Genomic DNA, 24,139 nt, shown 5'->3' with positions numbered 1-24,139 from the left:
ATTTCCAGATATTTTTCTTGTGATTGACTTCTAGTTTCATAGCATTGTGGTCAGAAGAGATGCATGGTATGACTTAGATCTTCTTGAATTTGTTGAGGCTGGCTTTGTAGGTTAATATGTGATCCATTCTGGATGATGGCCATGTGTACTTGAAAAGAATGTTTTAGGATAGAATGTTCTGAATATGTCTGTTAAATCCATCTGTTCCAGTGTGTCATTCAAAGCCATTATTTCCTTGTTCATTTTCTATTTAGATGATCTGTCCATTGATGTAAGTGGGGTATTAAAGTCCCCTATTATTATTGTATTATTATCAATAGTTGTGTGTTTGTTATTAACTGTTTTATGTATTTGGCTTCTTCTATGTTGGGTGTATAAATATTTGCAATTGTTATATATTGTTTTTGGATTATTCTATTTATCATTATATCATGTCCTTATGTTTCTCTTGTTACAGTCTTTGTTTTAAAGTCAATTTTGGCTGATATAAGTATTACTACTTCAGCTTTCTTTTGACATCCATTCACAAGAAAGATGCTTCTCCATTCTCTCACTATCAATATGAAGTTGTCTTTAGGTCTAAAATGAGTCTCTTGTAAGGCAGCATATAGATGGGCCTTGTTTTTTTTATCCATTCTGTCACCCTGTGTCTTTTGATTGGAGCATTTAGGACATTTAATTTCGGCATAATTGTTGATAGATATGTACTTATTTTCATTATATTATTTGTTTTGTGGTTGTTTCTGAAGATTTTCTCTGATCCTTCCTTGCCTTTCATGGTTTGCCGATTTTCTTTAGTGATATATTTGGATTTCTTTCTCCTTATTCTTTGTATATTCATTAGTGGTTTTTACTTTGTGGTTCCCATTAGGTTTATACATAACATATTCTGCATATAGCAGTCTATATTAAATTGATGGTTGCTTAAGTTTGAACCCATTCGTTACTCTCTCCATGTTTTAGTTATATCTTGTCATTTTTTTGCACCATTTAATCTTGTGCCTTCCTTGACCTACTTTTTACAGAAAAACTCATTTTTTACTGCTTTTTTGTTACCTACCTTTATACTTTCACTTTTGGTCTTTCCTCTCCACTCAAAGAGTCCGTTTTAATATTTCTTGCAGGGCTGCTTTAGTGTCATAAACACCTTTAGTTTGTGTTTGGGAAGCTCTTTATCTCTCCTATTCTTGATGGTAGCCTTGCTGTATAGAGTATTTTTGGCTACATATTTTTCCCATTCGGCACTTTGAATATATCATGCCACTCCCTTCTAGGTTGGAAAGTTTATGCTGAAAAATCCCACACTAGCTTTATGGGGTTTCTCTTGTACGTTACTGCGTTCTTTTGTTTTGCTGCTTTAAAATTTTTTTCTTCATCACTATATTTTGCCAGTTTAATTACAATATGTCTTGGTGTAGATCTGCTTTTGTGGACTTTGGTGGGGGTTCTCTGTGCCCTTTTTAAATATTTATTTATTTATTTATTTATTTTTTATTTATTTATTTATTTTGAGAGAGACAGAGAGACTGCATGGGGGAGGAGCAGAGAGAGAAGGAGAGAGAGGATCCCAAGCAGGCATGTGTTCAGCATGGAGCCCAAACTGGGGCTTGATCTCATGACTGTGAGATCCTGCCCTGAGCTGAAATTAAGAGTCAGGCTTTTAACCAATTGAGCCACTGAGGTTCCCCTCTCTGTGCCTTTTAGAGCTGGATATCGGTTTCCTTCCCCAAATTAGAGAAGTTTTCACTATTATTTCTTCAAAAAAATGTACTGCTCCCTTTTCTCTCTCTTCTTCTTCTGGAACACCTATAATATGAATGTTATTATGTTTGATGAAATCACTGAATGCCCTAAGTCTATTCTTATTTGGCATAATTCTTTTTTCTCTCTTTTGCTCATGTTGATTACTTTTCATTTCTCTGTCTTCTAGGTTATAATATATTCTTCTGCTTCTTCTAGCCTGCTGTTCATTACATCAAGTGTGTTTCTCATTTTGTTTATTGAGCCCTTTGTCGCTGCTTTGTTATTCCTTATCTCTGTGTTAAGTATCTCACTCATGTCTTCCACTCTTTTCTCAAATCCAGTGAGTATCCTTATTACTATTACTTTAAATTCTCTATCAGGCATGTTACTTATCTGTTTTGCTTAGATCTCTGGCCAACGTCCTGTTCTTTCATTTTGGATAAATTTGTCTGTCTCTTCATTTTTGTCTGCCTCTCTGTGTCTGTTTCTGTGTGTTAGGAAATTCATCTGTCTTCTGCTCTTGAAAGTAGTTACTTTATGAAGAGGAGATCCTGGAGTGCCTGCAGTTCAGTGTCCCCTCTGCACCCAAACTTGGCACTTCGGGAAAGTATCCTATGCGTGTTTCTTATGCCCTGCTGGTGTGTCTGAGTCACCTTTCCTTTCAGTGCAGTTGTCTGCACTGACTTTGCCTGTTGTGGTCTGTGCTTGTTCTCTTTCCTGTTAGTGACACCCAGGTAAGCCAGCTCTGAGTGGGCATGCCTATCTGGAAACTTGGGAGCAAGGTGGCAGTGTCAGCAAAACTTGCACTGGGCTGCTGGCCTTATGCCAAATCCCCTGGGTTGGCTTGGGTTGTGAGGCTGGGCAGGGCACATGGCAATGGCTGGGCATGGCTAGGCACTTTGGGGTGGCTGGATGAGGTGGACAGAAGCAGCTGGGCACCCAGCGACTGGACAGGTCATATACCTGGCTTTAACAAAATTTGCCCTGTTCCCGGGGCCAAAGCTAGCAAGCTTTGAGTGAGCGAGTCCTCAGGAGAACTCCTGGGTGTGGTGCACTGCTAGCAGGTTACATAGCAGGTACAGCACCACTCCTTACCCCCACAGATGGCCCTGCTGGGGGGCAGGGGAGGAAAATGACACCTGCCAACTTCTTCATTTTCAAAAAAATCCCCAACATACTCCAAAATCAGTATGAAGAGAGCTGTCTCCCATTTGCCTCTGGTGCTGCATAAACTGCCATTTTTATGTTGCCTCTCTGTGTGCAGGCTGTTGTCTCTTTAAGGGCAGCAACCCAGCTGTCACTCACCCTCCTGGCTTGCCCAGTGCTGAGTCAGCTGACTTTTAACAGTCCAGGCTCCAAGTCCCACTGATTATACAAAGCCATGGAATTCAGCCCATCTGGTTTTCCAAGCCAAATATTATGGGGATTAGTCTTCCCCAGTGAGCTCCCTGGTGCAAGAATCCATGTCTCTGCCCTCTCTAAGTGTGCAGCTCCCTTCCTCCTGTGGGCGGCTTCCCTTCACCTTCCTGATCTTCCTAACCTTTCAAATGCAGCTTCTTCTCTATATTTAGTTGTGGAGTTTGTTGTGCCAGCCTTTGGGTCACTCTCTAGTGATTTACTTGTATGTGGATTATATCTAGTTGTAAACTTTGGATGGAGAGAGTTCAGGGTCCTGCTCCACCATCTTCCCAAGTTCTTTGAGTAGTTCTCTATCATAACTTTTAAACTTAACTGAATATTATACTTCTGCCAGGTCTACTACCATCATGGCATACTGATGTCTCAGATACTACAGAAGCCTTGCCAATCCCTCAAGAGTGGAGGCGGAAAAAGCCAACAATTTTCTTGTTTGCTTAAGTGATACTACGAGTGAAGTAAAATAACCTGTACTTTCTGGATACATTCCCCCAAAATAAAAATTACATTTGCAAACATACGTATTTATACAGGCAGAAACATCAGTTTTACTCCACTTTGTGAATGAGCTGGTACCCCTGCCCACATTGGAAAACAAATCATGTGCCAGGCAAAAGCAACCAAAATAGGGAGACTTACTTCAGGGCCACCATGGGCCTACGAGAGTTTAGGATGTAAACTTCATCTTCTGGAATGGCAAGAACACTGAATGGACCCTGGGTTGGATTTTGACCCCCTACTTAACCCATAGTTGGACACCCTATTGTAGGATATATCTGAACAACTATACAAGATAGTTCTGTGGATCATAAAAGCTGATCTGGCTGGCACATTTGAGAAGAGTAACTTATATGTGCTGACAACCTCATGTATAGTAGGCTTCACACATTATTCCATTTTCTCTGTACAACAACCATATGTGAAACAACATATGCAACGTTGGCAATGACATCACTATTCTACATAAAGATTAAGGCTTGGAGAGTCTATGTAACTCACTCTATTAATGACAGGTAAGTCAAGAATTGGACTTCTATCTATTTGATTCCACATTCCTTCTTTTTCTTTAGATTGCTTTCTTAAAATTCTGTTACTACACACATAATTACTACAAATAAGCAATACAACTATTATAGCAGGGATTTCTGGTGTTAAAACTTTGAGATTTTTGAATGATTATTATTTTTTCTAAAAAGAGTAGAGAAAGATGGAGCCACTGTCGGCTTCCTTAGATGAAGTATCTGACATAATAACCAACAGCTCTTTCATATTACTTGGCCTTTGAACCTTGATACTTTTCTCAAAAAAGAACAATAAAAGTTAAAAATGTGCCCATTTCTTAGTCTATATTTGAGTCTATTTTAAAAGTCATGTGATATCAGGCCATGGAAAATTTGTGTTCTATATGAAGAATTAAGACCTATCAGGACACTATACCTGATCCTGTGTTAATAATAAGGCAGTGGAGTCAATTAAATGAAACTAACAGCTCATTAGTCATTTTTCAACAGGTCTTTTTGGAGGATCCCTACATTATATTGCACTGTAGATATAAAAATAAATAGTACGCAGTCTCCTTCTCCTGGAAAAACTTAGTGTGGGGTTAATCAAACAGATCAATTTAATATAACTGTCACCAAAATCAGAGCGATGTAGCATAGAATTTGTAAGATGAAGTGATTTTTAAAAATCCATACAACAGGGGTGCCTGGTGGCTCAGTCAGTTAAATGTTTGACTCTTGATTACAGCTTAGGTCATGATCTCATGATTAGTGAAATCGAGCCCTGCTTCAGACTCTGAACTGACAGTGCAGAGGCTGCTTGGGATTCTCTCTCTCTATCTCTCTCTGCCCCTCCCCCACTCATACTTTCTCTCTCTCTTAAAAATAAATAAATGAACCTTTTAAAAATCCATACAACACATCATTTATATATTATTGTGTGTGTTTTAACATTTGTGAGTGACTTCTCTTCACACTACATACCTAAAGAAGAAGAAGTTTTACATAATTCAATTTCTTTCAACTTTGAGTAGAAAATCATTTTAAGCTATAGGAGATATTTATTTAGGTTAAATAAAAGGAAGATTCATTATTAATCAAGTTGCTAAATACTGGAACAGACAAAACACTTGCTTTAAAACAAGTTGTTTGAAAAAAAAAAAAAAAACCTTTGCCAGCAGTTTAAGAAGATTAACATGCTTTGAAATTTTCCATGAATTCTTGGCACAAAATATGCATTAGTCTGTTCACCTAGCAATAGGATTCAATACAAGATTGTATATAATTTTACCGATCTTTTTTACTTAAGGGCATTGGGCTAATTTTGTTTGAAAAGGAAAGCTAGTGGTGCCTTTTCTGAATGCCTGTTATCTAAAATTTCATTGCGCCCAACTGTGCTTGAGGTGAGGCCAGTCACCCCTCCATGCTGATCTCACTGGCACCTACAAGCAGAGTACCTCACATTCTGAACTGCACTGGCCCAGTGGGGTTGTGTTGCTATATAGGCTCACTGCTTTATTCAGTGTTCCTCCATGATCCCTAACCTGCCTGTCAGGCTGAAGCAATAGTGGATCTGGGTGAATATATCTAACAATGTGGGGACAACTGTGAGGTGCCTTGGAGAATATAGAACTAGGTTATAAGATTGTCCACCAAGAGCTTAAAAGGCAATTAACAATAATGCAAAATGACTGCAAGGAAAGAATGACTCAGGAGGGAAATGGAAAGTATTGACATATCTAAAGTATGGACATATCCACTAAAAGGTGAGCACCCAGGTTTTATCCAGGCAACAGGAGGTCTTAGCAACTACAGTTCAATGAATAAAAAAGAGTCAATACGTTGGCTAATCAAAATTTGATGAGGGGCACCCGGGTGGCTCAGTCGGTTAAGTATCTGACTTCGGCCCAGGTCGTGATCTCGCTGTCCATGAGTTTGAGCCCTGCGTTGGGCTCTGTGCTGACAGCTCAGAGCCTGGAGCCTGCTTCAGATTTTATGTCTCCCTCTCCCTCTGCCCCTCTTTGCTCACACTCTGTCTCTGTCTCTCTCTCTATCTCAAAAATAAACATTAAAAAACTTTTTTTTTAATTTGGTGAAAAATGTTTAATCTCACTACTAATCAAATACATGAAGTAAAAATGGACACTGTCTTAAACTCATATTTAATTGATAATGCTCAATATTGACAAGGTTCCCATGAAATAGTCAGAGCTACATTTTCTGGTAGAAGCATAAAGTGCTTTTTGGAAAGCAGTTGGGCCACAAGAAGGGAGAATCCTTAAAATATTTACATCTTCTTGGGCCCCTGTGTGGCTCAGTTGGGCTTCCAACTCTTAACTTAGGCTCAGGTTATGATCTCATGGTTCATGAGATCGAGCCCGGGGCTCCATGCTCAGTGTGGAGATTCTCTTTTTCTCTGTCCCTCCCCCACTTGTGTGCACACTTGTTCTCTCTCTCTCTAAAAAAAATTCACATCTTCTAAGGAAGAGTATTGTAGTATTCATCTTCTATGTCAAGAAGCCTTTCTATCTATCTATCTATCTATCTATCTATCTAGTTAGGTTTACAGATAACAGAAACCCCAAAATAACAATGGAAAACAACATAAATGTTATCTGCAAGGGAGGCTCCAAAACATGATACTTCAGTTGGACATTACTACATAAAATAAAATTGAAATTCTGTCATTAAGGAGGAAAGGAAGAATGGGTGTTTGGGTAGGTAACCAGCAGTTTTTGCTCCCTTATCCTAGGGAGCAAAATTGAACTTCAACATAATTTTCAAAAAGTCGTTCATTTTTAGGGAAAAGCCCAAAGTTCCAAAATTACAGGAATATTTACAAATTACAAATCGATTCAATGATTCTATAAAACAAAGAATGTTATCAACAAAGGTTTGATCATTGAACCTGTTTGTTTAATGTTAATTTTTAAAAATGCAGTTTCATTGCATTATTATTTTATGACATTACATATACTATTAAAATTTATACCCTCAAATTTGCATAAAAACACTCAGAGAAGAAATTTTATACTTTTCTTCATCGAGTTTAAAACTAATAACTTCTGTAGTACCTGAGTGGCTCAGTCCATTAAGCGTCGGACTCTTGATCTCAGCTCAGGTCTTGATCTCAAGATTGTGAGTTCATACCCTGTACTGGACTCTGCAATGGGTGTGAAACCTACCTAAAATGAAATAAAACAAAACAAATCATCCATAATCAGATAGGATGGATGCTGAGAAGTTGAATATTGAATCTCACTTACAAAGAGTAATTTTTGCTGATACATTTTTAGAAAGACATCAGACCTGTCCATGGGGTCACACATTGAACAAGTGTCATCAAGTGTGGCCTGCCTGGCTCATGGGAGGAGTTCAGTGGCAGTGTCCGGGGGTGTTCCTCTGGAGATGGTTATCTCTTCCTGGGTTATACCTGGCTTCTCAGTACCATTTGATTTTTGTCTTTCAGCCGAAACTAAGATCTGCTTCAAATACTACCATGGCGTGAGTGGAGCCCTGCGAGCCACCACCCCCAGTGTCACGGTCAAAAACTCTGCAGCTCCTGTAAGTCCCATCTCTTCCTCTTTGTCAGAGCTAACCCTGGTGCTTTTTCACTCCCATTTCACTCGTGTGTGTGTGTGTGTGTGTGTGTGTGATTATAGTGATAGATTATGAGAGGTAGTTCGATAGAAATTATCCAAAGGTAAACTGATTAAAATCACACCACTTTTTGTTTGAGGAATGTTAAGCTTAGATAGTGAGATGTTTCTAGTAGACTCATGCATAATGTCTGTGAGTAACCAGTGTTTCTTTGGAATACATTGTTTTTAATTCCTTGCGTTTAAGGATTTATATTTTCATATGTCTCGATTTCTTCTTAGGCCTATAAATAAATTTCTGGAATAGCATTTATAATCTCAGAGTGATTTTGAGCATAGAACGAGAAAATGGTAGGCCTAGAAAAGACTGGAATCTCTGGTCCTTTTTCCCTTTATATGAACGAGGAAAGTGCCCAAGGAATGTACCTAAGCTCACACAGTTAGCTAGTTGCAGACCAGGGACTTAGGTCAAATCTTTTGTTTCTTACTCTCTGGTTTTGCTGAGTATTCTGAGAATAGCTGCCATTTTCTCCTAAATTACAGTCTAGTTTGTATCTCTGTGGTGCTTCTTTCCTTGGTTCTCAATACATCTACTTACAAGTGGCATTCCCTTTCCTTTTCACATGAATTAAAGATTACTCAGTGGAGGAGGCTAACCACAAACCGGTAAGGACTTTGTTGGGGTGGTATAAGTAAAAAAAAAGTTTGTTTCTTCTATGTGAAAAAAGAGAGACCGAGAAAACTTGAAATGAAATATGAATTACCCAGAAAGAACTTTGCCTCCAAAGGACAACATTTCACTGTTTCACAAGTCAGTTCTTCAGTGTGCAGAAGATGAGTGAGTCAAGTGTGCCTCTGTTCAGGGAGGTGGTGCAGAACTGGACACTGGCCAGGGAGGGGGATCCCAGGACTCCTTGTCAGGGGACACACAGCAAGAGGGAGGGTAGAAGGGGAGGGACCATCCGCACCTCTGACTCATTGTACCATTTTCCCCTACACTAACCAGGCAGATTGGAGGATGATATTGCCATATTACTGGGTAGGACAGGAAGGTAAGTATGGCAATTTGGGAAAGTATCCCCAGGTGCCACACCCTCCTCTCTGGGCCCATTGTGTGTGGGAAATCCTCAAAAGAAGGTGCCTGGGGAAGCGAAAGAGGCCCTGACACAGGCCTCCAGTTGTCAAGGCAGTAGAGTCAGCTACATCGAGGCAGTGAACCTGGAGCTGGGGCTGCACTGACCCAGAGGCGAGATGGGCAAGGCAGGGAGGCACAGAACACACAGCAGACCAAGAAGAAAAAAGAGGCTGGAAGTGGAGTCTGCTGACTCGGGAAAAACCTTTCAGATGCAGGCTTGGCTGCCTTTTGCCACAGCACAGCATGTCATGCAATTAGGCAGCCTCTCTCCGGATACACTGATTTCTCAGCCAGGATGGACCATGCCCAGTGATGGACAAGCCTTTTTGTCTCAAGGCTGGAATGGGAGAAGAGCTCCTGATCTGCCTCTGCTCGGAGTACTACTGTGAGTGAGCTTGGCCAGCCCTTCAATCTTTAGGTAAGCCCTTTTTGGAGAAGGCTCTCTGGAGCATTTGGCTTCTCTGAACTCAGCCTACTGGAGACTCCAGATGTAATCTGTTTCTCAGACCAATGCAAACTGCAATCACATCATCACAGAGATGTGCAGTATAAGCCTAAAAGAAAACAAGGTGCCAACTACCTGGAATACTGCCTGGATTGCACAGCAGACAAGTTTTACAAAATGGGATAAACCGTCAACAAACAAGTCTTTCCAGGGGCTGCCGACAAGAAACAAGGATGATGTCTGAGGAGAGGAAACATCATGTGAGCTGCTTCAACCTGCTATTTGACAGAAAAGTTCAGGAGATTGCATTGATTCTGAGTCAGCCCTGACCTCATCTTTGTTATTTAACCTGTGCTACCATTGCCTGTACTTAAATATCAGACACCTTGGAATACTTGGACACGTTGCTGTCATCCTGATGGCCATCTCCATAATGATTTTCTCACATAAATCAGTAGACACTTGAGTTGCTGCTTTTATATATATTCCACAGACAACTTTCATTTCTCTTCTTAATCCCCACACATGTTAGCGCCTAATCATAAAGCCAAGTGATGCCAAGGACAGACAGAAGTCCTCCCGCTGCCGTGCTGGACGTCCTTTGCGTTGGGAGCATGCATCTTCCTGCAGACAGTATTTTAACATGCAGTTGGGTTTTATAATAGTTAACCTCATGGCTCTTACAGCACAGTGCACTCTTTAGAGGAGTTTCACTTGCCTTATTTTAGGTGATTCACAGCACATCTGTGAGACAGGCGGGAAGTGCTATTTTGGTCATGTGACCCTTTGGCTATCTGGTGATCGAGTTGGAATGAATCTCGGTTTAGTTACTCATACAATCTAGCAGCCTTCTGGATTAAATAAGTATTTACAGTCTGGTCTAAGGCCTTGTACACACTGTTACTAAGGGGAAATGCTATTCAAGTTTTCCAAAATCATTTTGCCGATGAACTTTGAGTATCCATTTTTAAGCGAGATCTCTGGTGCTGCACTAATCTTTTATGAAAAGTTGGCTGTCAATGGCCATTGTGTCATGTCCCAAGAGTCACTGAGTTAGTTGGTGACAAAACAGTATGCTGAAAGTACAGTTTTTTGTAAAGGAGGAAAAGATGTCAAATGCCCATCTAGTATATAATCAGTGCTTTGATGTTTTGAGCACAGAAGATTCTCAATATGTTTTCATTCTTTTTCTCATTTCCTCGTTCCCCCTTATCCTTTGTCTTTGTCTCACTGAAAATTGTTGAAGTCCCATTTATATGTTTTTAAAGTTTATTTATTTATTTTGAGAGAGAGAGCAGGGGAGGGGCAGGGAGAGAGGGAGAAAGAATCCTAAGCAGGCTCCACACTGTCAGCACAGAGCCCGATGTGGGGATCGAACTCACGAACTGTGAGATTATGACCTGAGCCAAAACCAAGAGTCGGATGCTTAACCAACTGAGCCACCGAGGTGCCCCAAGGTCCCAGTTATGAAAAGAGGTTGTCACCTGTCTTTATCTTTCCAAGGCTCTTATTTATGTATTAGTCCTAACTGTTTATCAGAAACTATGATGAGTGAAAGGGTATAGAAATAATGAAATATAAGTCCTGACATTGAGGACTCATGGCTATTCCATGATGATTTATAAATACTGTTTGAAATGCCTGGTACTGGGGTATAAAAACCCACTGTGCTAGTGTATAGAGAAGGCAGTGAGAAGGTGCCTGCAGCAGCTGGGAGAGCTTCCAGAGGAAGTGGCATGCGGGCGGCATGAATGGGATTTGCCAGGCCTGGGAGGGAGTAAGGCACTGGCAGAAGGAACGGCATGTGCAGAGGCATGTGGGGGTATGAGGTGCCACAGGCCTAGCAGGGAAGGAGACCTACTGTGTGTTAGGTCTGAAGAACATACAACTTACTTAATTTTCACCATACAGCACCCTGCACTTTGTTTCTCATACTGTTTGTATGTCATTGGGAGCACCTCACATATGTTTTCTGTTTTATTCTATTTTCTGTAAAAAATTGTGCTCACAATAAGCTCTTTCTCTCAGCACTTTTGCTACTTTTCCCTTGTGCATTACAGTCTCTTTTATAAGCCTCATGATATTTTTTTTTCTCTCCCTCTTTATACATCGAAGGACAGAAATCTCTCCATACCTACAAACTGCCAAAAGACAGGGAAGATAAATTGTCCTTAGCTCAGCACACTGGGAGTTTTGCAGCTTTTCCCTTCAGGTCTGTGCCTCCACAGTAGCTTTTCAATCTGCCCTTCCCTCTTTGTGGACCAAGTGGGCATCCTCTAATGGGGGCTGCTGGAGGGGAGAGAGCTCTCCCTTCGCCTGCTGGGTTCTCTATGGGAGTGAGATTCCGATGCAGCTTGTAGCTCTTCTCGATGTATGTTCAGAGTCCTGAGCACACTGCTTGCCACTCCTACTTTCCAGGACTTTCCCTCAAGAGGGTTTGTGTTCCCTTGCACCCAGCAGTGTGGAGGCCTAGGGATTGTAGCCTCTGGATGCAGAAAATAAGCAGCTGTTGGAAGAATAACTGTGGCAGGATCAGGAGGCAGGGTACAGGGAGTTGGGGAAGGGCCACCAGAGTGAGGGGCAGGCAGAGGACGTTATGCCCCCTTAACTGGGGCCTGCTGTAGATGGTTCCCAGGTTTACATTTAGACCAAGAATGTATTTTTTAAATGTCTATTCATTTATGTAGAAAGAGAGCATGTGCAGGCAGGAGAGGGGCAGAGAGAGGGAGGGAGAGAATCCCAAGCAGGCTCAGCACTGTTAGCACAGAGCCTGACATGGGTTCAATCCCAGGACTGTGAGTTCATGACCTGAGCCTAAATCAAGAGTTGGACACTCAACCAACCGAGCCACCCAGGCACCCCGACCAAGAATGTATTTCTTACTCAGTCTTAATCAAAATTTTAATTTGTGGAAATTCCATCAGAATTTTGTTATTCTGAATTGTTCATATCCTTAATTCACATTGCTATTGTCTAGCTACCTATTAGTGTTTTCAATGAAAGATTGGAAGTGAATATATCCATTTCTGCTCCTTCTATCACTGTTTTTAAAATTTTCATTTAATTTATTTTTTAAATTTATATCCCAGTTAGTTAGCATATATTGCAACAATGATTTCAGAAGTAGATTCCTTAATGCCTCTTAACCCATTTAGCCCATTCCCCCTCTCACAACCCCTCCAGTAACTCTCCATATTTAAGTCTTTTATGTTTTTTCCCCTTCCTTGTTTTTATATTATTTTTGCTTCCCTTCCCTTATGTTCATCTCTTCAGTATCCTAAAGTCCTCATATGAGTGAAGTCATATGATATTTGTATTTCTCTGACTGACCAATTTCACTTAGCATAATACCCTCTAGTTCCATCCACATAGTTACAAATCACAAGATTTCATCCTTTTACATTGCTGAGTAATACTTCATTGTGCATATATACCACATCTTTATCCATTCATTATTTTCGTGTATGGTGTAAGAAAGTGGCCCAGGTTCATTTTTTGCATGTCGCTGTAGAGCTTTCCCAGCACTACTTGCTGAAGAGACTGTCTTTCTTCCATTGGATATTCTTTCCTGCTTTATCAATGATTAGTTGGCCATACGTTTGTGGGTCCATTTCTCTATTCTCTTCCATTGATCTGAGTGTCTATTCTTGTGCCAGTACCATACTGTCTTGATGATTACAGCCATGTAATACAGCTTGAAGTCCGGGATTGTGATGCCTCCTGCTTTGGTTTTCTTTTTCAAGATTGCTTTGGCTATGCAAGGTCTTTTCTGGTTCCATACAAATTTTAGGATTGTTTTTTCTAGCTCTGTGAAGAATGCTGGTGTTATTTTGATAGAGATTGCATTGAATATGTACATTGCTATGGATAGTACCAACATTTTAACAATATTTGTTCTTCCTATCCAGGAGCATGGAATCTTTTTCCATTTTTTTGTGTCTTCTTCAATTTCTTTCATAAGCTTTCTATAGTTTTCAGTGTATAGATTTTTCACCTCTTTGGTTAGATTTATTCCTAGGTATTTTATGGTTTTTTGTGCAACTGTAAATGGGATCGATTCCTTGATTTCTCTTTCTGTCACTTCATTGTTGGTGTATAGGAATGCAACCGATTTCTGTGCATTGGTTTTATATCCTGCAACTTTGCTGAATTCACGAATCAATTCTAGCAGTTTTTTGTGGAATCTTTTGGGTTTTCCATATAGAGTATCATGTCATCTGTGAAGAGTGAAAGTTTGACCTCCTCCTGGCCGATTTGGATGCCTCTTATTTCTTTGTGTTGTCTGATTGCAGAGGCTAAGACTTACAATAGTATGTTGAATAACAGCCCATTCATTCTTTAGTAGGATGATCTTTAGTCTCCAAGTATTTATTTTCTTTCCACATCTTTTCTTGCGGTTGATTTCAAGTTTTATAGTTTTGTGATCTGAAAATATGCACGGTATGATCTCGATCTTTTTGTGCTTGTTGAAGGCTGATTTGTGTCCCAGTCTGTGACCTATTCTGGAGAACATTCCATGTGGACTGGATAATAACATATATTCTGCTGCTTTAGGATGAAATGTTCTGAATATATCTGTTAAGTCCATCTGGTCCAGGGTCCAGTGTGTCATTCAAAGCCATTGTTTCCTTGTTGATTTTCTGTTTAGATGATCTGTCCATTGCTGTAAGTGGGGTGTGGAAGTCCCCTACTATTATGGTATTATTATCAGTGAGTTTCTTTATGTTTGTGATTAATTGATTTATATATTAGGGTGTGCCACATTCGGAGCATAAATGTTTACAATTGTTAGGTCTTCTTGGTGGATAGACCCTTTAATTATGGTATAATGCCCTTCTTCATCTCTTGTTACAATCTTTATTTTAAAGTCTAGATGGTCTGATATAAGTATGGCTACTCCAGCTTTCTTTTGTTGACCATTAGCATGATAGATGGTTCCATCCCTTTACTTTCAATCTGAAGATGTCTTTAGGTCTAAAGTGGGTCTCTCATAAAGAACATATAGATGGATCTTGTTTTCTTATCCATTCTGTTACCCTATGTCTTTTGATTGGAGCATTTAGTCCATTGATGTTTAGAGTGAATACTGAAAGATATGAGTTTATTGCCATTATGTTTCTTGTAGTGTTGGAGTTTCTGGTGGTGTTCTCTGGTCCTTTCTAGTCTTTGTTGCTTTTGGTCTTCTTCTTCTTTTTTTTTTTTTTTTTCATCCGTTCTCCCCTCAGAGAGTCCCCCTTAAAATTTCCTGAAGGGCTGGTTTAGTGGTCATGAACTCCTTTAATTTTTATTTGTCTGGGAAACTTTTGATCTCTCCTTCTATTTTGAATGAGAGCCTTGCTGGATGAAGAATTCTTGGCTGCATATTTTTCTGATTCAGCACATTGAACATATCCTGCCACTCCTTTCTGGCCTGTCAAGTTTCTGTGGAACCCAGAAATGCACCCAGGAATGTTTGCAGGACCGTGCTGCCACCAATGCCCAGAGACTGTGGCTGGGTGCCAGCTCACCCCAGAAAATGTTCACACAATCGTGTAGCAGCAGCATTTCAGGAAATGGAAAATCACAACACACATCTGGCACCAGTCTTCACCCTTAACAACCTTGTTCCAGCACCAGTAAATGTAGTTGTTCTTTGGAGTCTGCTGGGACTTGGTGGCCACACAGCTTCTACCAAATGTCCTTCCAGCAGTGGAACCGCTTCTCCTCGTGTGGCCTGTGGACCACCTGGACCCCACTCTGCTCCAGGGGATTCACCCTTCCCACCAGAGCACCACCAGGTATTGAGCTGCAGAGTTTAAGACTCTGTGCTCCCCTGTTTTCAGAGTCTTAATAGAATTTAAGCCTTCTCCTCTCTCCTTTCTCTCTTCCTCGTTCAGTCTCTGCGGCTGTTTCCATTTTTCCACTTTCTTTCCAGCTGCTTTTGGGGGGGTGCTTTTCCCACACTCTCTCCCCATATCTGTCCTCTCTCTGCAAACAAAAACTGCTCCCTGCCCTCCACAGCTTCTCTCTCCCCCACTTCACTTCTCTGCGCCACGTAACTGCTGAGTTCTATGGTTCAGGTTGTGCAGATTGTTGTATTAATCCTCAAATAAGTTTTCTAGGTGTGCAGGATGGTTTAGTGTTGATCTGGCTGTATTTCATGGACACAAGATGCAAAAAAACTTCCATGCTATTCCTCCATCTTGGCTCCTCCCCTTCTTCTATCACTTTGATCCAGTGTCTCTGCAACCAAGATTTTGATAACAATTGAACAGCAGAAAGTCCAAAGCAAAGTTCTCTGTCACAACATTGAAATGTATTTCCTTAAGTTCATGTTCACAGATTTATTTGCTTTGTCAGATTCCTAAAGAGTTCACATTCTCCTATTTGAAAAAAAAATCAATTCAGTAGGCCATTTCCCTGGGAATGTAGGGTAAGTTAGTACTCTAAAAATAAGATCAGGTTGAGATTTTCCTTCATAGACAGTCTGGGTCTTCTGCAATGAACAAACAGGTCAAAAGCACCCAAAGCCTAAGTCATTAAACTTGGTTCTAGTAATATTTGTGTTGGGAATTTTAAAAGCAGATTTTTCAGAAAAATATTTCAAATCATTAAAAATAACTATAGAACAATTCCTTTCAAGTTACCAAACCTCCTGGCCAAATAGTTGCAAAATTAACTCATAGGCAACTGACTGGTGAGACCAACAGTCAAGAACTGTTAGACATAAACTGATAATCTGGAAGGCATGTTGGTCTTATAGTAAATGATCTTGTGGTTTATGTGTGGCAGAGATTAAGTGGCAAGCCTTGGTGCTGATTGAAATCATTGTGATAAGCATCAATTGCAATGTATCATCAGTTCGGGGTGAAGGTCTCCCAGCTTACCAAAGGGCCCCCTTCATCCTGTGTGTCCACTTGGAGTCTCAGCTTCACCTTTAAAATACCCAAAAAATTAATGGAGGAGCACGTAGTTTATCCTCCCTTGTTAACTGGGATGGACGGCACTGCTCTACTGGAGAGGTCTTGGCATTGGATCTGGGAGAGACTGGGCAGAGGATCTCACAGTGCCCAGGCACAGGCAGCCTTGAGCAAATCTTAGGATGGAGAGAAACAGGGCCTTCTGAGGATTTAGTCAGAATTGAGCCTTTTATGATCTCACTAGACTTGTGCCCTGCAATCATATTCTTAAATCTGCCCTCTTTTCCAGTTCTGGTTCTGTAAACCTGGCCCCATGGCATTTTGAGAAGGTGACATGATGTTTATTTTATGACTTGTATTTTAATAATAGCCATAGGAGCCTTTGAAAATTAATTGTTTTGTTTGTTTTCTCACAAACACATCCATAATTTATTTTTGTAGCATTTCACCAGTAGCTATCCAACCAGGCACTAAAAGAGAACTTCATCAATAATCCTATGATGAAATGCAATTCCAAGACTTAGTTCCTAATAGTCTGAAAATCAGTTTCTAAATGAAAGAATCTCAGTTATGCTAGAAGGGCAAGAAGCCTGAAGTAATAAGACTTACAATATTCTAATTTTTCATTTCTTTCTTTCATATATATGCCTGTTAGCCTCTGTTTAGGAGACAGCTTAAGAAAACATTTTGATTTGTATAATCTATAAATTAAATGCTACTGATAAAAGAGAATAAATGTAAACTTGAGGGCTCCAGCTAAAACCACACACATGATTTATTTACATGCAAAGGATCAGTGTTACCCAGACATTTACTAGTGAGCTATAGAGTGATTTTATAAGGGGGTATTTTACAGGATTTCCTGACTATTTTAACTTTAAAGTCTATCTCTATTCCACAAAGTCTAGGTTGCGCTGGGAAAGGAGTTTCTCAGGAGAATAGGGAGAAGTTGATGGTCAGATGTTTTTTAAACTTTGACTCACTGAGCCCATTTGATGGTTAGATATTGGCATAACATATCGTTTGTTTTCTATTTTTTCTTTTATAAAAAATTTTTTAATGTTTATTTTTGAGAGAGAGAGAGAGTCAGAGCATGAGCAAGGGAAGGGAAGAGAGAGAGGAAGACACAGAATCTGAAGCAGGATCCAGGCTTTGAGCTGTCAGAGCAGAGCCCGACATGGGGCTCGAACTCATGAACTGTGAGATGACTTGAGCTGAAGTCATATGCTTAACCGACTGAGCCACCCAAGCACCAAACGCAGCAGAACATTTAGACATTCGTGTTTTGGGTAACACATTAGATGGACTCCTTCTTTTAGAAGAGAAATATCAGGAAGAGAGGTCACAGCCACATGAAGCATCTTCTTTCAGAGAATTTGCCTACGCCCTGCCCACCTTTGTACCTCTGTAAAAGGCACCCTGGGAGCACCTGGGTGGCTCAGTCAGTTGAGCATCTGACTTTGCCTCAGGTCATGATCTCACAGTTTGTGGGTTCGAGCCCCACATCAGGCTCTGTGCTGACAGCTCAGAGCCTGAAACCTGCTTCAGATTCTGTGTCTCCCTCTTTCTCTGCTCCCTCCCTGCTCACACACTGTCTCTCTCTCTCTCAAAAATAAATAAACATTAAAAAAATTAAAAGGCACCCTGAAAGTTTAGATTCCATTTTGGCCCAATATTAAGAAATTTGTTCTATTTCAGGGGGAAAGGTTCAGAGCTTATTCTAAAGTGGAACTTTGGGGTCTTGAGTCTGGAGGTGGTGTTTCCTGATAATGTTCCTCTACCAGCTTTGTTTCAGCTACGTTTGCATAGGGTTCATTTCCATCCTTCTTTCCTGGGATGTAGAAAGCAAAATGCCAAATAATATTCTGTGATTACCAATAGTTAATTCCAAATCATCTCTTCAATTTTCATTTTCCATAGAAACCACATTTTAAAATACCTAGACACATATCACTAGTGCAAAGTGGAGATCCTCTCTATGTTTGTAAGAGCCATGTACTTACACTGGGATCGGGATATCTGTGAAGCCCTGATGTTATATGAATGTGTTCATGCATGTCCTAGGGAGTGGGTCCAAGGAAGATTCTGAACAGGGGGTGGACCTTGTTCAGATTCTGAACAGGATTCATGGTCCCAGAAAGCTTATGTGTCACTGGTGGAGAAAACACCAGTATCATTCTTTGCTAATATACAGACCTAATTTGTTAGGCTTTGTGCTATTAAAAGTCTACTTTTGCCTTTATTGGAGTAAACACCGTAGTCTATGGCAACCCTACATAAAGCAAAGAGTGTTCTTAATGAAAGGAACCAGATAGTAAGTATCTAGATAAGAGACCCAGACCTAGAAAAGAGATGACTCTAGACATGAATATATCCAGTGAGCCTGATACAGGAGGACATGAAAATTAAATGAAGCCTTCTTAATCAGAAGGCTTTTTATTCTTCTTTTGCAACAGGATACAAATGCTGACTTCCCAAGGATTAGAGGCCAGGAGCTTGGCACAGAGTCAACAAATTAAAAAGTATTGTTCTTTCCAAAACAAGCAAAATGGATGAATTCATAGGTGAAGTCTTTCAAATGATGGAGACATAAATAAATCTGGTACAATTTAAACATTCTAGAGTAAAAAGAAAGAAAAATCTTCTAAATTATTTTCTTTATCCACCATAGAGATCATTGAAACTAGAACAGCCAAAGTTAGCACTAAAATAGAAAATGATAGGTCAATCTTGTTGGTGAATGTAAATATAAAAACCTAAAGTTAAATATTGGCAAATAGATTTCAAAAGTACAAGAAAATAGAACATTACACCCAGGTTGTAAGGTTGCCTCAATATTCAGGAAGTTATTACAATAAACTATATTAATAGACAACCATATCATCCTCTCCATAGATCCAAAAAACAACATCTATCTGACAATTCTTTCTCTTAGTAATCCCACTGGCTTCTACTTTCATAACAATGCTAAGTATTAGTGGTATTACTAGCGATATTACTAACAATCTCTTTGTCTTGTTCCCAATTTTAGTGAAACCATTTCTAGTAGTTCCCCAGTAAACATGAGTAAGAAATGAAGATTCAATATTGGGAAGAGAAATGAAATTATCACCACTTATAAATAACCTTATTATATGACCCAAACTAATTGATTGAAACTCTTAGAAACAATAAATTATTTCTAATATGTAAGCATTGATAACTCTACTATAAGCAAAAAAAAAAACCACCCAATTAGAAAACATAATGGCAAAAATGTTTCATTTTTAGATTAACCAAGAAAAATAAAATATCTTAATAAGAAATGTGCAGGACCATGATCTCAAAGTGATGTCTGCACTCACATGTTCATTGCATCATTATTCACAATAGCCAAGATATGGAAGCAACCTAAGTGTCTGTCAATGGATGAATGGATGAAGACAATATCACACACACACACACACACACACACACACACACACACACACAAGAGTCTTATTCAGCCATGAGAAAAAAGGAAATCCTGCCATTTGTGACAGCATAGATGGACCTTGAAGGCATCATGCTAGTAAAATGAGTCAGATAGAGAAAGACAAATACTGTATGATCTCATATGTGGAATCTAAAAAAGTTGAACTCACACAATGTTATTTGTCAATTATACTCAATAAGGGTAGAAAAATTGCGCAGGACCAATTTAATGAAAAATTTACAACTATTGAAAGATGTAGAAGATTTGAATATATGCCAAGATCAACTGTAAATTAATCTGTAAATTAATCTATAAATTCAAAACAACTTCAATTAAAATATAAATAGGATGCTTTTGACAGCAGAGTAACCCTGGTCTTGTCAGAACCAATATGTGAGAAAAGTTATAATTGTTTTGGAAAATGAAAGTAATGAGGAAAGATTAGCTTGCCAGGAATTGAAATGTGCAATGAAGCTATAATAATTAAAATAGTTGATGAAGAAAGAGACTAGTAGAACAATGGAAAAGAAGAGAGTAAGGAAATAGGCCCCAGGTTATTGGGAACTTTAACAGTTAAGATAGTATTTAAAATCAGTGTTAAAGACATTTTAAGAGACACTTAAGGAGACATTTAAAGATAGAAAGCAAACTGAGGGTTGATGGAGGGAAGTGGGTGGGGGGTGGGCCAGATGGGTGATGGGTATTAAGGAGGGCACTTGTTGTGACGAGCACTGGGTGTTGTATATAAGTGATGAATCACTGAATTCTACTCCTGAAACCAATATTGCACTGTATGTTAACTAAATAAAATTTAAACAAAAATAAAATCAGTGTGCGAGAGATTTTACCATATACAGTATTATGGCAACAAAGCAAACGATTGAAAAAAATATATATACACTAATTCCTCTTATTATTCCTAATTCCTTATGTAAAAATGGATAGAAGTTTTCAATATTAAAAAAAACATAAAACTTCTGGTAAGAAAGCATGGATAAACAATTTAAAATCCTGGAGAGGAATAGTTCTTTCTAATCAGAACACAAAACCCAAAGCCATAAAGGGAAAGTACCAATAAATTTCATTAGATACAATTTAAAAAATTTGAATGGAGAAAAACTCTAACAAGTAAAAAGTAGAAAATAAAAAGAAGAAAGGAAACTGATGAAAAAATCAGGCAAAAAGCCAACTTCCTTAATTTACATAGAACTTATATTGTTTATTTACATTTATATTGTTAATTATATATTTGTATTGTTAGAGAAAATACAATCAAATCAAACCTTTTTAGAAGCAAGCAAAGAACCTGAAGTCAGTCTTTAGGAGGAAAAAGTATCATTGCCAATAAACACATGAAAAGACGCTCCATCAAAAGAATGTAAAAACAGCCACACTGGGAGAAAATATTTGGAAAAGATATATCCGATAAAGAACTGTCATCCAAAATATTCAAATAACTCTTAAAATCAGCAATAAGAAAATGAACAACCCAATTTAAAAATGGGCTAAAGATCGGAATAGACATCTGACCAAAGAAGATATACAGATGGCAAATCTACACATGAAAAAATGCTCCACATCATATGTCCACAGGGAAATGCAAATTAAACCAAGGAGAAACCACTGCACACCTATCAGAATGGCTAAAATCTAGACCCTGACAACACAGAATGCCTACAAGGATGTAGAGTAATAGAAATTCTCATTCATTGCTGGTGGGAGGGCCAACTGGAAGTTTGGAAGACAGTTTGGTAGTCTCTTACAAAACCAAATATACTCTTACCATATGATCCAGTGATCACCCTCCTAGTGTTTACCCAAAAAGTTGAAAACTTAAGTCCATACAAAAACCTACACACAGATGTTTATTGTATATTTATTCATAATTGCCAAAACTTGGAAGCAACCATGATGTCTTTCATTAGGTGGGTGGATAAATAAACTATGGTACATCCAGACTATAGAATATTATTATGAGCTATCATGCTATGGAAAAACATGGAGGAATCTTAAATACATATTACTAAGTGAAAAAAACCAATCTGTAAATGTCAAATACTGTATGACTCCAAATATACAGTATTCTGGAAAAGACGAAACCATAGAGACAGTAAAAAGATGAATGGTTGCCAAGGCTGGTGGGGAAGGAGGGATGAACAGAAGGGACACAGAGGATTTTGAGGGCAATGAAAGTAATCTATACAATATTATAATGGTGGGTACATACATGTTATTATACATTTGTTCAAATCCATAAAATATACACCACCAAGAGGAGCCCCAATGTAAACCAGGGACTTTGGGTAATAATGACTTAAGCGTGTAGGTTCATACATTGTAACAAAGTTGGAAGATGTTGGTAATGAGGGAGGATGCGTGTGAGTAGGGGCACACTGTACTTCCTTCTCAGGTTTTCTATGAACCTAAAACTGCTCTTAAAAAAACGTCAATTAAAAAAAAGAGATGTTCTAATAAGAAAGCAAAAATTAAAAAGGTTAATGGTACTCAGAAATGATGAGGGTATGGAAAAAGCATGTGTACACTACTCCGTCCATTTTCCTCATTAGACATGTTGCAAAATACCTTTGAGATACACATACAATAACATTCATTGCTGCATTGAAGGAAAAGCAACAATAGGAAAAACCAAGAGTCCATAGTTGGGAGACAGGATGATACATCCCAAGGGGAAAAGATTGGGAGGATCTGATTGTGATTATGGGGAAGGTTTTATTAAGTGAAAAACCAAGGCATAGAACAGTGTTTTTAATATTACCCTATTTATGTAATTTTTTATTAATAGTTAAGAAGATAAATACAAAATTATTTTCAGGAAAAGATAATAAGAAATGAATAACAGTGGTGACCTTTGAGGATTTTACCTGTTTATATTTTCCAACAATGGATTCCTTCCCTTTTTTCCTGTTTATATTCCCTAACAATAGATTACTTTTTTAAAAAGCAGCAGGAGTCATCAAAATAGGGAGATTGTGAAATTTTGTGTTTTCATCATAGTTGTTTTGCCATTTTAAAATCAATATTTTTTTTAACAAAAAGGCCAATTGCATCAAAGAAAAAAAATGTTCCCTTTCCTCCCTTCCCATTTTCTTTCCTGGACTAGGCTGGCTAAATCTGGATACTGAAACATTTGTAGTGTCACAATTTAATCCATGATGTGAAGGGAAGGAATATCTCCCAGCAGATATTAACATAAGAGCACTAAAACCACCTGCCAAGTCCGCCTTTTCCACAGCTGGAAGCAGATGTCCACTGCCCACTTTAGTTTGCCCTACTCCCCCCACCTCCATTCCTACAGGAATGATAGATAAACAGAAAAAAGGCAAAAAAAAAAAAAAAAACTTGTCAATATTAAAAAGCATGATCAATTATTAAAACCATAGGTGAAGAAAGTGCTCAGGCCAGATATCAAAAGAAATTTCTGGTGATGACGGTGTCACTGGATGTCCCAAGCTTGAAGGGGGAAAAGCTAGAGGCAAAGCAGGTTGGCAGCACTGGGGACTCCATGGTCACCACCTGCCCCCCCTGCCCACAGTAAGTGATGTGCATGCTGCTGATGCAGTTTGGTGTCATTTCCCCCTTGAAGCATGTTAATTTTAATTTGCCTATATGTAAAAATACAAATTTGTGTAAAATATCCCATTTTACAGAGAACAGCTGGTGTACTTCATTTAAAATTAGAAAAGTTTTTATTGTGCTAAAATATATGTAATATAAAATTTACCACTTTAACCATTTTAAGCATACATTTAATCACTTTTAAGCATGTAACTCAGTATCATTAATTACATTCACATTATTGTGCATCCATCACCACCATCCATCGCCAGAACTTTAACATCATCCCAAACTGAAACTCTGTCCCCTTTAAATAACAACTCCTCTTTCCTCCTCCCTAGCCCAGTCCCTGGCAACCACCACTGACTTATTGTCTTTATGAATTGACTTTATGAATTGAAGTATCTCATATAGGTGGAATCAGTCAGTACTTGTCCATTTATGAATGGCTTATTTCACTTAGTATAATGTCTTCAATGTCCATTTTGTAGCATGTATCAGAATTTCCTCCCTTTTTAGGCTGAGCAATATTCCATTGTAGTTATATACCACATTTTGTTTATCCCTTCATCATCCATTGATGGACACTTGGGCTGTTTGGCATAGATATTTTTAGAGGGAATCAATATTGGTATTTGGGTCAGGAAAATTAAGTTGTAGGATTTCTTGCACTGAAGGATGTAACTCATTATCTTTAAAAAGTTTTCTGTAGTTCAGGGATGTTTGGGTGGCTCAGTCGGTTAAGCGTCCAGCTTCAGCTCAGGTCATGATCTCATGGTTCGTTGGTTTGAGCCTTGTGTCGAACTCTGTGCTGACAGCTCAGAGCCTGGATCCTGCTTCAGATTCTGTGTCTCCCTCTCTCTCTGCCCCT

General features: G+C 38.9%; 1 protein-coding gene across 4 annotated transcripts in view; it reads left to right on the top strand.

Annotated features, from left to right (window-relative positions):
- Positions 1 to 24,139, top strand: part of HECW1 (HECT, C2 and WW domain containing E3 ubiquitin protein ligase 1) — a 421,728-nt gene that overhangs the window by 217,460 nt on the left and 180,129 nt on the right. For all 4 annotated transcript variants that reach the window (XM_060632177.3, XM_060632178.3, XM_078442585.2 and 1 more), the window contains one exon: positions 7,630 to 7,724. In XM_060632177.3, the coding sequence (XP_060488160.2) occupies positions 7,630 to 7,724 (95 nt within the window). The remainder of the gene's footprint in view (positions 1 to 7,629; positions 7,725 to 24,139) is intronic.

Source organism: Panthera onca, chromosome A2, assembly GCF_046562875.1.
Source record: "Panthera onca isolate mPanOnc1 chromosome A2, mPanOnc1 haplotype 2, whole genome shotgun sequence".
NCBI classification, from domain to species: domain Eukaryota; kingdom Metazoa; phylum Chordata; class Mammalia; order Carnivora; family Felidae; genus Panthera; species Panthera onca.
Note: the sequence above shows the minus strand (reverse complement) of the source record. Positions and strands in the feature narration are given on the sequence as shown.